Below are 19077 nucleotides of genomic sequence, written 5' to 3' on the forward strand. Positions count from 1 at the left end.
CAAAGAAGACATGCAGATGGCTAACAAACACATGAAAAGATGCTCAACATCACTCATTATCAGAGAAATGCAAATCAAAACCACTATGAGGTACCAGTTCACACCAGTCAGAATGGCTGCGATCCAAAAGTCTACAAGCAATAAATGCTGGAGAGGGTGTGGAGAGAAGGGAACCCTCTTACACTGTTGGTGGGAATGTAAACTAGTACAGCCACTATGGAGAACAGTGTGGAGATTCCTTAAAAAACTGGAAATAGAACTGCCATACGACCCAGCAATGCCACTGCTGGGCATACACACTGAGGAAACCAGAATTGAAAGAGACACGTGTACCCCAATGTTCATCGAAGCACTGCTTATAATAGCCAGGACATGGAAGCAACCTAGATGTCCATCAGCAGATGAACGGATAAGAAAGCTGTGGTACATATACACAATGGAATATTACTCAGCCATTAAAAAGAATACAATTTGAATCAGTTCTAATGAGGTGGATGAAACTGGAGCCTGTTATACAGAATGAAGTAAGCCAGAAGGAAAACACCAATACAGTATACTAACGCATATATATGGAATTTAGATAGTAACAATAACCCTGTATGCGAGATAGCAAAAGAGACACAGATGTATAGAACAGTCAGTCTTTTGGACTCTGTGGGAGAGGGTGAGGGTGGGATGATTTGGCAGAATGGCATAGAAACATATATATTATCATATGTGAAACGAATGGGCAGTCAGGTTAAATGCAGGATACAGGATGCTTGGGGATGGTGTACTGGGATGATCCAGAGGGATGAGATGGGGAAGGAGGTGGGAGGGGGGTTCAGGATGTTCCCCCATGTGGGGGAACATGTTCACCCATGGTGGATTCATGTGAATGTATGGCAAAACCAGTACAATATTGTAAAGTAAAAATAAATAAAATAAAGTTGCTAAGAGAGTAGATCTTAAGAATTCTAATCACAAGAAAAAAATTCTGTACCTGTGTAGAGGAATAGATATTAACTTGACTTACTGTGGACAGCTCTTTGCAATATATACAAATATTGAATCATTATGCCATACACCTGAAACTAATATAACAAACATGTCAATTACACCTCAATAAAAAACATTTTAAGGATAACAATGAATTTTAATTAGGCAACAAATTAGATGTAACATCGGAGAAGGCAATGGCACCTCACTCCATTACTCTTGCCTGGAAAATCCCATGGACGGAGGAGGCTGGTAGGCTGCAGTCCATGGGGTCGCTAAGAGTCGGACATGACTGAAGCGACTTAGCAGTAGCAGCAGCAGCAATAGCTCTATATATACACAAGACAAAGTTTTTACGAAAATGTCTTAGCCAGTGAGTGCTCCCAACAGTGCTCTGACTATCAAGTGAGAAATCAAGCTTTAGTGAAAGTTTTAAAGGCAATAAAGCAAGAATATGCAAACACTCCCTGAAAATAAGTTTATGAAGAAAGCCAGAAGCCTCTACAAACATTTCCATGTTCACCTTAGATTTATTCCTAGCAAATGTCAAGAGTCTCCTGTGTAAAATTCTTCTGAGGGGAGAGATATTCATTCATTGCCAAATGGCCTGGATATATTAGAAATTCAGATTAAAGGGAGGCCAAGTTAATGTCTGCATTGGGCTCCCCAGGTGGCTCAGTGGTAAAGAATCTGCCTGCAAACACAGTAGATGCAGGAGACACAGGATCAATCTCTGGGTCGGGAAGAGCCCCTGAAGGAGGAAATAGCGACCTACTACAGTATTCTTGTCTGTAAAATCCCAAGGCAGAGGAACCTGGCACGCTACAGTCCCCGGGGTCACAAAAGAATCAGACACAACTGACCACAGCAAGTTAGTGTCTGATTTACAATTCTTTCATTCCACTATTAGGCAAGTATGAAGTCCACCTGTGTATTTGGGAAAAGACCAATACTTTGGATGTTAATTCTTATTTCTGTTTTCTTTTTGTCATTTTTTTCTTTCTTGTATTTAAAGCAAAAAATGTATACTACTACAGAAACTAAGCAGATCAACTAAACTAAGAATAATAGCTAAGACTGCTGCTGCTGCTGCTAAGTCGCTTCAGTCATGTGACATTTATCTTACAGAAGATTTTCTGCTAGTCACAAGGAGCTGATGTCACCATGTAGGGATCTAGTGCTTTTCTAGATATGAAGAGATGCAAGGATTGGGCTCATAAAATCAGTTCCTGAAAATATCTAACTATCTAAAGACCTGTCTCACCAGTTTTCCTGCCATTCCTGTTATCCACCCTGAACTCCCCTCAGGGCGCATTGAAGGTCAACAGCTGCAGTAAAACAGGATTCAGTCCCCACAGAGAGAGACAGCAAATGCCCTTGGCAAGCACCAATTTGTCACTGAGAGGATGCCCCTCAAGGTCATAAACCCTACCATAGTTTGGGAGGCTTTTCATGACCATTTTGTCCCATGATGCTAAGAAAGCTCATTCCTAGGTCTGGAGAAGATTTTGCTGATAGGTCACTCAATGTGCTATTACTGGACTAGGCCTTAACAGTCAAAGATCTCTGGACACCTGCCCTCTAGTTATGGTCCAGGAGAATATTCCCTCTTATCACATCTTCCTATATCTGCTGCTGCTGCTGCTAAGTTGCTTCAGTTGTGTCCGACTCTGTGCGACCCCATAGACAGCAGCCCACCAGGCTCCCCCGTCCCTGGGATTCTCCAGGCAAGAACACTGGAGTGGGTTGCCATTTCCTTCTCCAATGCATGAAAGTGAAAAGGGAAAGTGAAGTCGCCCAGTCGTGTCCGACTCTTAGCAACCCCATGGACTGCAGCCTACCAGGCTCCTCCCTCCATGGGATTTTCCAGGCAAGAGTGCTGGAGTGGGGTGCCATTGCCTTCTCCGAATAGCTAAGACAAACTGATGCAAAAAGCAGGTATGTAGGTGTATGTATACTGAGGTGGTGGTAAAAGAAATGACAAATAAATTACATTTAGAAATAAAACCTAATTAACTTTAACTACATTATTCAGAGATTATTTTAAACTACATCTCTTACTGACAAGAGATGATATATGTTTTCCTTTTTCATTTTTACTTTTCACTTGGTGAACTAGACTGTAAGAAAGAATTATTAAACTATTTATATAGAGCAGTAGCTTTGAATGAACCAAGAAATGTATAAATAAGCATGCTTTTACAAGTAAACAACTGCTGTATAGTAGACTGTAGTTATCTTAAGGGCTTTTGTTCTGCCCATTCATGATTTTAAATCATCCTGCTGATAGCAACACCCCAAGTTCCCTAAGGAATTTATTCCTAATTCCTGTGGTACTTCTGTCAATAATGGTACCACCATCCACAACTCCAATGAAAGAACAACTCAGGATTCTACTCTGGGAAAGATAATTTATCTTTCTATTATAATAAATAAAACCAGGGGAGACCACTTCCCACACACATCTTCCAGTGGCAGGGAGGAAGCTCATTCATAACAAGAGAAAAATCAGAACACAAAGGGAAGCAAACTCTCAAAAGATGCTTCAGCACCAGATTCAGCTAAGTCAGAACCCATTCCCATCTATTCGGAGTTTCCCAGTAACATGACTTACATACTTTCTTTTGTTTAGCTTGAGTTGGATTTCTGTCATCCATGAGAAAGACATGTTACATACAATTTACTTGTATCATATATTAAAGCAAGGCCCCTAGGAAAGTCCACTATATAATAAAATAAATTTTCTTTCAGAAAAGCAGAGGAATAAAGTTAATAATTAAGTAAAAATCATCACATATACAGGAAATGTTTTTAAGAAATGGGAGAAATACTAAAAACAAGTGAATTTTTTAATGTTACAGAAGACAGTTCAGACCTTACTATATAATCATTATAATTACCAATATCACTTTATAACTATATATGTGTCTGAGGATATGTGTATAGTAACATTTAAAAATCAATCCACTTTTCAATTCATCTCACCTATTTCTGTTTGTATATATTTATGTCTATATACATACATCACTTCATGGCAAACAGATAGGGAAACAGTGGAAACAGTGGCTGACTTTATTTTTCTGGGCTCCAAAATCACTGCAGATGGTGATTACAGCCATGAAATTAAAAGACACATACTCCTTGGAAGGAAAGTTATGACCAATCTAGACAGCATATTAAAAAGCAAAGACATCACTTTGTCAACAAAGGTCTGTCTAAGTCAAGGCTATGGTTTTTCCAGTGGTCATGTATGGATGTGAGAGTTGGACTAGAAAGAAAGCTGAGCGCAGAAGAATTGATGCTTTTGAATGGTGGTGTTGGAGAAGACTCTTGAGAGTCCCTTGGACTGCAAGGACATCCAACCAGTCTATCCTAAAGGAGATCAGTCCTGGGTGTTCACTGGAAGGACTGATGTTGAAGGTGAAACTCCAATACTTTGGCCACCTGATGCAAAGAGCTGACTCATTTGAAAAGACCCTGATGCTGGGAAAGATTGAGGGCAGGAGGAGAAAAGGACGACAGAGGATGCGATGGCTGGATGGCATCACCGACACAATGGACATGGGTTTGGGTGGACTCCGGGAGTTGGTGATGGACAGGGAGGCCTGGCATGCTGCTGTTCATGGGGTTGCAAAGAGTCGGACACAACTGAGTGACTGAACTGAACATATACAAAGTATATACTTATATACTGTATATATACCATATATAATTTATGTACAAAATATATTTATATGTTTTAAAAAGAGTAAATATACAATTTCATTGGATTTTTTTGCAACAACGTCTAGAAATGTATCTTTTCTAAGTCATGCTCATATATTGGGGCTGAATACTATGATACGCTAAAAAGCAATGCATACTATTGTTTTTACAGTGATTCATATTTCTAAAATACATTAAGATGAAACTTCTCAAGATATATAAAATGAGTTTTTATAAATTATGTCATGTTTTAAATTATTATTTTTATTTCCAGCAAAAACATTTAGGAAAAAATCATCTTTCTGGTCTAGAGCTAGCAAAATTTCAATTCCAAAAAGTAAAACTGGAATATCTATTCCTTACTCTCAAAAGGTTTAGAAAAACATAATTATATAGAGACAGAGTGATATATGGCATAAAGTTAACAGCTGAGGGTACTTGAGGGAACTTTGTACTATTTTTGAAATTTTTCTTTAAGTTTGAAGTTATTTCAGCATCAAAGTTCACAACTTTGTATCTTGTCTATCATATGATTATTAGAGTAAGTGATGATGGCATTAAAATTACATTCTATTTTGTGAACTTTGGTTTTATATTGATGACCCATTTTTGAGATTTCTGCCTTTACCTTATTAATTTCTAAGAACTCCAAGTTTATGAAGCCTTTTGCTGATTCATACTCAAGAGCCATTTGCCTTTTCACTTTAGTTTATGGTGATATTTTCCCCCATGTTAAACCTATCTGATGTTTCTTTTAGCCATTTTCTCCTATGTTCTGGCTGTGAGATACCCATTTAAAGGTTTAATATATAATCTACCTACATTTGCTTCTAGTTTGGAAAAACAAGAAGAGAAAAAGATGATAGAAAAGTATGGCGTAGTAGGACTAGGAAAATTAATTTACCTATTTCCTTATCTGCTACTAAATTTAAAAGAGAAAAACAGTTTTGGTTTATTTTCATTTTTAAAATAGCTTTTAATTTTTTTAATGTGACTATCTACTTCATTTCTGTGGTAGTCATGTAGTTACCACAAAATGAAAGCTTAGAGTTGCAGACATGATATAACCATGCAAAAAAGAAAAAAAAAAAATCAAATATTTGCACAAATGTTTCACAAATGTAACACTTTCATCAAACTTTTTTCTTTATACTAAGAAATATCTAAATGTAATACAAACACACACTTCCCTGGTGGCTGAACAGTAAAGAATCTGCCTGCAATGCCAGAGACTTAGGTTTGATCCCTGAGTTGGGAAGATCCCCTGAAAAAGGGAATGTAAACATAAAATTTTACCTGAAATGTGCCACATTCTAACAGTATTTATGCCTTCCATGTGAACACATGGAAGTTCCTTGTGAACACAGGAACTACTTCAGAAGTTAAATAAACCTACAGAAGCCATCATATATATATATATATATATATATATATAAATATATAAATATTCCAGATGAAAGTTTTCCATTTCAGAAGTGGTACAGTACTTTAAGACCATAAGCTGTGGCTCTAAACTAGATGGATTCAAATCACAGTTCTGTTATGAAGTAGTTATATGATCTAGAGTGAAGTTAACTAGTACAATTAACAATATTTACATCATGGAATCTGGGGAAAGATTAAATAGATTAATATATGTAAAGTACTTGGAAATAGTACTGGCCCATTCAAAGCACTCAACATGTTAACTGAGTTTCATCTAAAAACCATGCCCACATTTTAGTTAAAAGGAATGAAAACTATAAAGAATTTGAGATCAAAAATCTCAGAATCAGGGCTTCACAGCTATTTTTCACTAAGTGCATGGCTTGTATAAACCTAAAAAGAGCATAGAAAAGTATGTAAAAACTATTGAAAATATACGAATAATTTCATTAAAAATATACAAACATGTTTTTCATATACCCGTTTCAATATAAAATAGCCTAAGTATGCCAAAAATAAAAGCTTAAAGAAAAACTGCAAATAACAAACTTTATAAAGATGTAAACACTTTCATTGGTAAATAAAGAACATAAATTTTTTTTTACTCATAAAACATGCATAAAAATTTTCCATGCACTTTCCCTCATAAATATCATAAAATTATTCAAAATATTGTTGGCAATGTTATCATAATCCAACAAAATAAGAAATAAAATACTGACAAAAAATGTTAGAACACTTGAGAATTAAGAACTCTTTGTAGTTCATGAACAGAATGAAATCAAAACAGATAACAAATTATTTCAATACTATAGATACAAAAAGCACATCAATCCAAAGCCACAGAAAACAATGACAATTACACTAAGAAGAAATATTACAGTCTTCCTTTATTATTAAAGAAGAAACTGACTAATCTTGGTAAAGAAACATAGCACTAGTAAGCACAAATTTTACAAACTCAAAAAGAAAAAATCTGAAAACGTGAAATAAACGGATCAAGGAAAAAGCTCAAATTAATGAAGAAAGAATAACTTTTAATAGTCATTAAAATAATCTAAAGGTTAACACTTCCGAAAGCTCAATAAATAGGGAAACCCTTTTTGAGTCTGTTCATGGGAAAAAGTGTGAGTGTGTGAGAGAGACAGAGATTAAAAAAAAGTAAACATTGAGAAGAAATTCAAGTAAGTACTTAAGAATATATAGGTACAGACGACCAATTTGTTAACCCAAGAGAAAGGAACAGTTCCCTTAAAAAGATAAGCTATTAAAAACCAAATCAAATAGAAGTAGAAAGCTTAAATAATTTTGATAAAAGACTTTGAAAGAAGTATTTTCAAGTTATTTTAAAGTGACCAGGATCAGGTGGTTTTACCATTGAGTTCCATGTAAATTTTAAGGAGCAAAACTATTATTTAAACTACTCTAAGCCATAGAAAAATACTAAAATTTCTATTTGGTGAAGTGAACATTATATTAGTTCTCAAATATTGTAATAAAAGTACAAAAAATATGTAAATTATAATTTAATGCCATTAACTAAAATATAAACTTTGGCAATATATCAAAAGAATACTGTTTAAGTGTTCATTCTAGTAACACAAGAACAGTTCAACAGTTAGGAAATTTATCATCAATTACATCAACAAACTAAACTTTGATTTCGTTATATGATTATAATGATTTTATGATTATAATCATGAATGACCAAAAAAGCCCATCATAAAAACTCAGTCATTTCCAATAGAAAAAAGCAATTTAGTATCCCCAAAATATTTAAACATAATATTTCTTAACAAAAACATTAATACACATAAAATAAATAATCCTTAGACTATCCTGATTAAATGTTTCAGAGACTTTTAATATATCTAAATAACTAAATAATGGTGAGATTTGATGGTAGGAATTAAGAAATAAGGACAAATCTGAAATTTTCTACATATATGTAAAACATACACAAGAGCATATTCATATCTATGTATAGACATGCTTATATATAAATACCATCAAATTCATATATAACAACATACGTGTGTTCTCTCAGAAAATACATACTACACGTAGAACTATACATTTGTATTTTCCCTAGGTCAGAATACTAGTGTACCTGTTTAGGCAGTCGGAACAAGGAATTCTTGTAGAAAATGTCCTTGGCCTGGCTCCACGTGCCATCGATGATGATTATTGTGGAAGGATAAACAGGAGAATCTAATATAAATTCTTCCAAATTAGCAGCTTCAGCCCCTGGATATAATATTAATGTATCAGACTTCCGACAAATAGTTGAAAGTTCAGGATCTCTAAAAGTTTAAAATAAAAAGTCTTTATTATTTATTAATCTGTGAGGAGGACAGAAGCTTTATTATTCTTATTGAACTTCTCTCAAAAATGCATGTTAAAGCATTTTAGCACAAGAGATATAATAATGAATAAGACAGCCTGTCTGCAAGCAATGAAACAAACTTCAGGGGGAAAGAGACAAGTTAAAGAATCAATTAAAGATAATATATGGTATCATCTCTGAACTAATAAATGGCATCTACAAAAATATACAGTTAATATCAGTTTTAACAATGTCCCTTGAGATTAGGATCAGGGTAAAGATACAGGTTTTTGCCACTCATAATACACGATGTACATACTGAAAGTCCCAGTTAATGCAATAAGGCAAGAAAAAGAAATAAAAGCCATAAGCAACAGAAAGGAGGACATATAAATGACAGAAAATGCTACTGTTCTAGGGGATCTACAAAACAATTTCTATGACTAACAAATAAACTTAGAAAATCATAGTATACAGGGCTAATATACAAAGCCCAACTCTTTTCTTATATACTAGTGGCTAAAAACTGATAATAGTACATTTAAATTCTATTTACAAATGATACCAAAAGTAATATGCCTCTTATCCCCCCATGGTAATATCACAAACTCCATAACAGAAAACTAAATCAATCATTTAATTACTAGACTAATATTAAAACAATATTCTTAATCAGCTTTAGTTTAAAATACAAGAGTGAATAATAATTTACTGGATAAGCACTATATTAGGCACCATCAAAAAAACTGAACTTAATAACATAGGCTCAAAATGAGCTCGACTATTTAGAAGAGTATCAAGTTTCTCATGCCCAAGCACATTTGTGGAAGGGTTAGAGAGCCAACTGTTAGGGATGACCCAGATGGTTTCCACTTCTACCACCAAGATATTTACCATTTTTGCAGTAAAAAAACAAGGTCCAAGTTGGCAGATTATATATCCACATCTATCCAAGAATTATAAAGAAACTATCATTATAAAGAGCCTCTGTGTGTGAAAGAAGTGTCACAGTGTAAATTATTTGGTTGCTCCCGGGGGAAGAGCTCTGGATCATGCTTCCATTCCCCAAAAAACGGCAAAATTCAAACAGCAGCACCAAGCCCAGACCAAAGCTCACTTCTGCAGGGCAAGGCAATGCAAACTGCAAATATATATATATATAAAGAATGCCTAAACAATAATTTTAGAAAAAGGAAAAAAGTTATTTTATGAACTTCTAATATGATGTTATTTTCATAACACAAAGCTAAATTAATAAAGGAAGAAAAACGTTTGGTAAATTCCTTAGGCTTGGTGCTGGCACTAATCTTAGCATTTTCATAGGTGAACTGAAAAAGAAATCTCCATATTTTCAAGAGAAATTAAATTTTTCATCTAAAAATATATATAGTATCAGTTCAGTTCAGTTCAGTCGCTCAGTCGTGTCCGACTCTTTGCAACCCCATGAATTGCAGCACGCCAGGCCTCCCTGTCCATCATCAGTTCTTCGGCACTTAGCTTTCTTCACAGTCCAACTCTCACATTCACACATGACCACTGGAAAAACCATAGCCTTGACTAGACGGACCTGTGTTGGCAAAGTAATACCTCTCCATTTTAATATGCTGTCTAGGTTGGTCATAACTTTACTTCCAAGGAGTAAGCATCTTTTAATTTCATGGCTGCAATCACAATCTGCAGCGATTTTGGAGCCCAAAAAAATAAAGTCTGACATTGTTTCTGCTGTTTCCCCATCTATTTCCCATGAAGTGATGGGACCAGATGCCATGATCTTAGTTTTCTGAATGTTGGGCTTTAAGCCAACTTTTTCACTCTCCTCTTTCACTTTCATCAAGAGGCTTTTTAGTTCCTCTTCACTTTCTGCCATAAGGGTGGTGTCATCTGCATTTCTGAGGTTATGGAATAGAGATACCAAAGGAACATTTCATGCAAAGATGGGCTCAATAAAGGACAGAAGCAGAAGATATTAAGCAGAGGTGGCAAGAATACACAGAAGAACTGTACAAAAATATCTTCACAACCCAAATAACCACGATGGTGTGATCACTCACCTAGAGTCAGACATCCTGGAATATGAAGTCAAGTGGGCCTTAGAAAGCATCACTACCAACAAAGCTAGTGGAGGTGATAGAATTCCAGTTGAGCTATTTCAAACCCTGAAAGATGATGCTGTGAAGGTGCTACACTCAATATGCCAGCACATTTGGAAAACTCAGCAATGGCCACAGGACTGGAAAAGGTCAGTTTTCATTCCAATCCCAAAGAAAGGCAATGCCAAAGAATGCTCAAACTACCACACAATTGCACTCACTGCACATGCCAGTAAAGTAATGCTCAAAATTCTCCAAGCCAGGCTTCAGCAATACGTGAACTGTGAACTTCCAGATGTTCAAGCTGGTTTTAGAAAAGGCAGAGGAACCAGAGATCAAATTGCCAACAACCACTGAATCATCAAAAAGGCAAGAGAGCTCCAGAAAAACATCTATTTCTGCTTTATTGACTATGCCAAAGCCTTTGACTGTGTGGATCACAATAAACTGTGGAAAATTCTTCAAGAGATGGGAATACCAGACCACTTGACCTGCCTCTTGAGAAATGTGTATGCAGGTCAGGAAGTAACAGTTAGAACTGGACATGGAACAACAGACTGGTTCCAAATAGGAAAAGGAGTACGTCAAGGCTGTATATTGTCACCCTGCTTATGTAACTTCTATACAGAGTACATCAGGAGAAACAGTGGGCTGGAAGAAGCACAAGCTAGAATCAAGATTGCCGGGAGAAACATCAATAACCTCAGATATTTAGCATAGATAGGATCAAAGTAATTGTGAAAACTGTGAATAGGCAGAAAAGCAACAAATATGCTTCAAAGGTAAGAAACAACTTGTAGAAAAATTTAAATAATATATATCTATATTAATGGGTTCTATAATACAGAACAAAATAAGATCCAAGAGTATTGTAGAATTGTCTGTGAAGATAGCAACTAACAATCTCCTACACATACTGGACCTCATCAAAAAAACATTTTCAACACAAGAGAAGGCATTCTATCATTTTTTTAAAAATATGATGTGCTTATAACTAGAATACTAAATACAGTTCTTGTCACTGTACCTTAGGAAGGTCTTAATGGACTAGAAATGGAATATATGTTTTTATATAAATGGATATCATATATAATTCAAAGAAAAAGAAAGAAAAACAGGAACGGAATCTAATACAAGTACTAACATCTTGAAACAAACCATCTTAACAAAAATGAAAAAACAGTAAATATACATGCCCTGAGGGAGAAGGCAGAAATTATATTTTTTAGCCACCTCCAATGTACTATGTTCTAGGTCTGATAGATAACCTGAAGAAAATCATTTTTAAAGTAAAAAAAGAATTTGATTAAATTGCCCTAAAAATTAATTTACCTTTCCTCACTGAAGCGACGACCAATCTTGATTTTACATTTATCTTTGGGGAGACATGCTGCCAGAAGAGGAACTGTCCGCAGCACTTTGTTTTCCTATAATTAAAAAATTAATTAAAATGCAGATTTTACTTAGATAAACACAGTTTTAAGACTTTCTTTCTTACACTGCTCAGCATGCCAGATCTTAGTTCCCTACCCAGAAATTGTTGAACACAGGCCCTCAGCAGTGAAAGTGCCGAGTCCTAACCACTGGACTGCCAGGAAATTCCCCACTTTAAAAGTTTTCTGATGAACATTTGATTCACAACATTATATACAACTTTCACAAGTTGTTACCACAATTTAATAAAACAGAGCTACAGTTTTTCCAACTTATCAGTACTAAACATAAGTGTATATTTTTATTCTATTTGGGTATGTTTACATGTTTACTGATCAAAAAAGATAACATTAATCTAAATAATAGTTAAGATTATAAAAAATGTAAACATGTTTAAATTGAATTAAACTTTTTGATTCAATTAAAGAAAAAACAAACTTTTTTTTTCACTACTACATTTTGTAGTATGTCAACTTGAAGCTAATTATCTAGATATTGATGCCTCAAAAGCAAACATGTGTTCAAAAAACAAAAGAATTGGGCATACTGTTTGGGAACAATAAAGAAACACAGAAGCCAACCTTAAAAGTACCCAATGGAACAACTTGAGCAATAAAATAATAAACATAGTATTTGGATTATAACCCAAAGTATAAAATAGAGTCCAGACTGATATAAATAAATATTAAATAAATAGGAGAGAAGAGACAAATCTTCCTCATAGAAGAATTCCGAGGAATAAACATAAACTCTCCCCACTCCAGGAGGTGATGTTTCCTCTCTCCTTCCTACTTGAGTGTGGGCTGCATTTATGACCTTCCATCCAAAGAATAAAATATGTAAAGAGAAATAAAATATAATTTTAATGTGGAAAAAGTTGGTGACAATTTCCGTAAATTGCATTAACTATTATCATGTTAATGTTCACCATAAATCAGTGGTTTTTTTCTCTCAATGTCCTAACTTCCAACACAAAAAAACCACCTTTCTGGTTGTCACAAGAACTCCATTTTTAAGCCTAGTAGAGTTAGGTGATTAGCTATTCTGTCTTAGCCTCATGCTTATCTTGGTTATTCTGGCCTATAGTGCTCAGTCACTGCCTGGCTCTTTCCACTGGCCCAACTGGGAATGTCATGCTTAATCAAATAAGTGACAGAGCCCTAGAGAATCCCATGGACCAGCAGGCTACAGTCCATGGGATCGCAAAGGAGTAAGACACGACTAAAGCAACTGAGCAGGCATGCACACAGACTCCAATGTTATCTTTACCAATTTATTTAATCCTGTGTGTATATACATACTCACAGTGAATAATTTGACTACTTTTGTGTCTGTAAAAAAGTGACAATGTCCTCAAGGATTATCAAATATTACTCACCTTCCTTTAGGAATATCATTTAGCAAATTAATACATAAAACAATACAATTATACATGAATTTATTAAAGTAATTAAAAATAAATTTATAATTACATTATTTATTTTTGCACAGAAACAAAAAGTATTGTAGTAATGGTATTCAACAAACACACACACAGTTACTCTCTCAGAACATTCTGTGTTTACTTCTTTAACCTCTGAATCTAGGAAGTATTAATTAAAATAATATATAAAAGGTAAATTTAAACATGCTGAGAGTAGTTAGACTGATCTACCTAATAAAAAATTCAAAAAGAAATAGGAGAGTCAGAATTTGCTGGGACTTTAATTAAAAAAAACATGCAGCAGTCTGGCGCTTGAAGAAGCCTGGAAACAGCACTTTGGAGCAGCTCCTCTGGTGAAGGGGACGAGCAGGAGGCAGGTGAGAGGGCAGTTTCAGGACAGTTTCCAGTGTCTCACACTGCTTTCTTCCCTCCTTCCCATCACTTTTGAGACTCTGATACATAATTAAACCACCTCCCAAACTTTTGTCAAAGTAACACATGTATAAAAGTCAAACAGTGCCAAAAGATTTAAAATGTTCCCAGATACAATCCCCAATACTACTTCCCAGAGGCAACTGCTTTAACTTTTCCAGCTATTTCTCCCAGTACTTATGTCTATATTTCTATACATGCCTTGCTATTTCTTATCAATTTTAGATATTACATATAAACTATCAATTATTACCATCATATTAGGTAACCTTAATGTATGTAATTCTAAGTGCATGTTATGTATTATTCATTTACTATTCACCATAAGACTCTTACCTCATACCTTCCCTCTATCCTCATAATTCCCTTATACCCTCAGTTGGTAAAGAATCCACCTGCAAAGCAAGAGACCCTGATTCGATTTCTGGGTCAGGAAGATCCACTGGAGAAGGGATAGGCTACTCTCTCCAGTATTCTTGGGCTTCCCTGGTGGCTCAGCTGGTAAAGAATCTGCCTGCAATGCAAGAGACCTGGGTCTGATCCCTGGGTTGGGAAGATCCCCTGGAGAAGGGAAAGGCTTCCCACGCCAGTATTCTTGCCTGCAGAATCCCTATGGACAGTGGAGCCTGGCGGGCTGCAGTCCATGTGGTCACAAAGAGTCAGATATGACTGAGTGACTAAACACCGAACCATTCCCCATAAACCAGTAACACAGTATATTTTTATTACATCCATTTCATTAATGACAAAACTGAGGCACAGAGAGGTTATCTTTCCCAGGGTTACAGAGTTTACAGAGCTGTGAAGAATTTAAACTCCTGAGCCTTACTCATTCTATAACTATAGCCTCTCATAATAAATGAAGATTTAGCTTTCTTACATCACTCCTTACCCTTACATCTTCTAGTACTTTTAGTGAAATCAATAAACAGTATTTAGATCATTAATGGCTATATGTATATATATGTATATATGTATATGTGTATATATATATATATATATATAGTTCACAAAAAGCCAAGCTATTTAACATAACATTTCTTTTCTGTGAAGTTTTTTTTGTTATTTTTGAGGTAACTCTTTTCTTTCTGCTGCTGCTAAGTCACTTCAGTTGTATCCGACTCTGTGCAACCACATAGATGGCAGCCCACAAGGCTCCCCCGTCCCTGGGATTCTCCAGGCAAGAACACTGGAGTGGGTTGCCATTTCCTTCTCCAAAGCATGAAAGTGAAAAGTGAAAGTGAAGTCGCTCAGTCGTGTCCAACTCTTAGCGACCCCATGGACTGCAGCCTACCAGGCTCCTCCATCCATGGGATTTTCCAGACAAGAGTACTGGAGTGGGGTGCCATTGCCTTCTCTGCTTTGCTTTCTAGTCTTAAGTAATTTTCTATATGCAGGTCCATACTCTTTGAAATGCTCCACCATAATAAACACCATTTCATCCATTCCATCAAGTCTTCTTTCCTCAAAGCCCCTTCCTAGAGCCTACACAACTGGTTTTCAATAAGTTTTTAGGGAAAGTCATCAAACTGACTTGTTTGTGACTGAAAACTGTATGCTGAGATTAAGCACAAGGCAGCCCAGTATGACTGAGTTAGATTAAGATTGCAAAATTCCTTGCATGATAAAGAAAAGCAATACAGATGGACTTGTACATAAGTGAAATACATTTGCAGCACATACAATTCTGGATGGATCATCTAAACTGTGGATTAACCACGAAAGAAGGAAGGAAGTAAAGAATAGAAAGAAGGAAGAAGAAAAGGAAGGTGGGGGGGAGGCAAGAATGAAGAAAATAAGGAATAAGATATGAAAACATTAAAATTGCCACAAATCAATGAAAAGTCCTCCAGTTTAAAATCCATCTTATGTCTGGAACCAAATAACAATGAAAATGCCCCCTACTATGTGTATTATAAAATGAAAACAACACTTGTCATCAAAAGTCAAGCTTTAGTCAAAACTCTTATGGCCAATAAGCTATCATTTTATGTAAATTTGAGCTACACCAGGTTGTAAGTTTAAATGCAGTAATATAATGCTAGTGATAAAAGTGTCACAATCCTGATAAAAGCATGCTGTTAACACTGGGGGAAATAAAAAAAAAGGGTTGCTCAGCAAATGAAACATTTAACAATTCACAATAAAAGTAATTATTTTATCATTTGGAAAAGGGAAGTGACAGATTAATATCCTTTAATGTCTTTGTTAAAGTCTTCAAGTGCTGTATATTAATACTTCAGAAATACAAGAAGAACATTATTCCTCCTTCAAAGCCTGGAAGAGTTTTGACTTCAGTTTACACAAAACTCATTTCTGTACCTGTATCACACATCAAAGAGTTTGGTACTAATGTCAATTTCTGATTATCTATACTCTCCTTCCCTCCTCTCTCCATTACTACATTTGAGTTACTAACACACATACACACTACCACATACATAATCCTCCCCAATATATGAAACCATTAACTGAAAATCTTTTATATACAACATATATATGTATTTTATATATTTTTATTTTCATGTATACATGTAAAATATACACATTTGTTCTATTCACTTAAAGAAGTAAAAAACTTACACATTCATTTTATAACACTAAAGTGCTGAGAGTAACTTCTACCTTAACAAGGAAAGACATCAAAGAACAAAAGCTAAGATCAAAATTTAAAAAGCAATAATTTCTTGACTCAACTCACAAAATCTCATTTTTTTCCTCCATATAAAATCATTGGAATTCTAAATTTCTCTCTACCATTCAGTAACACAGTTTTTATGAAATAACACTATTTTATGAAATACATTTTATCTGTCTATAAAGCATATCAATTTATTTTTTAAAATGCTGAAAAGCTGAAAGGGATGAGTATGTTCACCTGCATGCATCCTCTTGTGTACTAATATCTTATCTAACATTGTGTATTTCACAACACCTTACTCACCTCTGCTGGATGCTGAATTATATACAAGTAGGTAGAGATGTGTAGAGGATGCGCTGGTAGAAATGGACACAAACATACTTTCTGAGGCCGGCTAAAAGATAAAATAAAAAAGAAAAACTGTAGTATGTTTAAAATAAAATTATATAACAATAACATAAAATTTGAACATAATCGCACTTAATAATATAGATTTGCTAAAACTGAATTCTTTTAAAGTGATATTAAGAAAGAATTTAATCAAACATATTTTCAATACGAGAATTTGAAAAATAAGACTCAGGTAAATTTTTTACCATTCATAGTAGATCAAAATATCTCAAAAAATATTGCCTTAATTATCTTCAGTGGAAGAAGAGTCGTAAGTCACAACCATGGTCTTTTTATTCATGAAGCAATACTTCTACTAACTTGCATTCCAAATCAAGAACAGATCTCATGTCAAACAGAAACCTGGCAACTAATCTGAATCATCTGAAGTTGGAAGGAACAAAGTGATAACAAAATACTGGAATATAATCACCACCTAGAAGACAGTGCTAATCGAACTTAGCCATCAGTCAACATGGAGAACTTACCAATTGTGAGAAGAAACCCAAACAGGGGCCACCAAAGAATATTTGGCTAGAATTACATCCTCAGAGCATGTATCTTACCCATTTATTTTCCCTTCTGTTATGGTTTACTCTGTTGCTTTCATTTTCCTTACTTCTTAGTGCCTTACTTACTTCAGTAGCACTTATTACAAAATTCGGATGGAATTAAAAGGGTATATGTCCCATCTCAGTTCTCCAGTCTAGTTCATTCTCTTCCCTAATGGCAACCAGTGATTAGTTTCTTGTGTGTCCTTCCAAAGGTACTGAAGGAATATACATGGGTAGTTTATCATTACATCCTGTATTAAATATGTGTTTATAACATGAAATTAATCAAGCAGCCAGATACAATATGATGGAAACAAATGTTCACTATAGATCACTATTACAGGCAGATGTCACGTGGCATTGTAACAGTATACAAGTGAATGCTATATTTTAAAGAGAATTCCCAACAGCATACTTACTATTAGAAAACTGATTGCTACCCACTGTTTCCTCAATTTACTTATGTTGAGTTATAGCCTGAGGTAAAAAATACGTATATTAATAAAACACAGAGTGTGAGTAAATTGGTTCGATTGTATCTACCACCTCACTTTGCAAGAAACTGTTAAACCTTTGCTCCTGCTGAAGAAATTATCTAAATAATATTTTAGGCAGAGGCATAAACATATTGTACAATGTGACCCCACTTCCCCTTTTCACTACTGAACCAAGAGTGAATGATTAATGCAAGGAAATCAATACACTTGTTTTCCATTGACATCGGAAATGATTCAGTGTGACTACTCAGTCCTACCAAGGATTCCCTCTTAGGAATGTGAGCAAATTTTTAGGAACAGAGAGTCTCTCAGTGGTCACAAGAAGAGTAAACATAAGCAAACACAGGAGGAGTGACTTATGGGACTATATAGTGACAAACAAGGGATTCCCTGGTGGCTCAGATGGTAAAGAGTCTGCCTGCAATGCGGGAGACCAGAGTTCGATCCCTGGGTCAGAAAGATACCTTGGAGAAGAAAATGGAAACCCACTCCAGTATTCTTGCCTGGAAAATCCCATGGATGGAGGAGCCTGGCGGGCTATAGTCCATAGGGTTACAAAGAGTTGGACACAACTGAGCAACTTCATTTTCAGTCACTTTCAGTGACAAACAAATCAAGGGCTACAATTAGAAAGGATTTCCCATTCAATGGAAGGAGACAGCGGATGAGATATATTCAAGTTTTAAAAGTTTAAGTTTCTGGAGTCTATCCCATCAGGATGTTTGCATAAGCCTCTTAGCCTCATCCACAGGGGTCAGACAGAAGAAGCAAGAACTACAATCCCAGAGCCTCCAGAACAAAAGACACAATCACATAAAGCTAACCAAAATAAAAATTCATAGGATCATGACCCAGATAAAGGAACAAGATAAATTCCCAGAAAATCAACTAAATTATATGGAGACAGGAAATCTTCAAGAAAAAGAATTCAGAATAATGACAGTGAAGATGATCCAAGATGTTGGGAAAAAAATGGAGAAGATGCAAGTAATGTTTACCAAAGACCAAGAACTAAAGAACAAACAAACAGAGAGGCACAATACACTAGAAGGAATCAGTAACAGAATACCTGAGGCAGAAGAACGCATAAGTGATCTGGAAGAAGAATGGTGGAAATCACTGCCGCAAAACATGGAAAAAAGAAGGAAAAGAAGTGAAGACAGCATAAGAGACCTCTGGGAC

General features: G+C 35.3%; 1 protein-coding gene across 1 annotated transcript in view; it reads right to left on the bottom strand.

The window, feature by feature from the left end:
• Window positions 1-19077, bottom strand: part of DTWD2 (DTW domain containing 2) — a 73174-nt gene that overhangs the window by 22973 nt on the left and 31124 nt on the right. The window contains exons 2-4 of the mRNA XM_027546939.1: window positions 16758-16848; window positions 11857-11951; window positions 8219-8411 (exon numbers count right to left, since the gene is read on the bottom strand). Of these exons, the coding sequence (XP_027402740.1) occupies window positions 8219-8411; window positions 11857-11951; window positions 16758-16848 (379 nt within the window). The remainder of the gene's footprint in view (window positions 1-8218; window positions 8412-11856; window positions 11952-16757; window positions 16849-19077) is intronic.

This window comes from Bos indicus x Bos taurus, chromosome 7 (genome assembly GCF_003369695.1).
Source record: "Bos indicus x Bos taurus breed Angus x Brahman F1 hybrid chromosome 7, Bos_hybrid_MaternalHap_v2.0, whole genome shotgun sequence".
Taxonomy (NCBI): domain Eukaryota; kingdom Metazoa; phylum Chordata; class Mammalia; order Artiodactyla; family Bovidae; genus Bos; species Bos indicus x Bos taurus.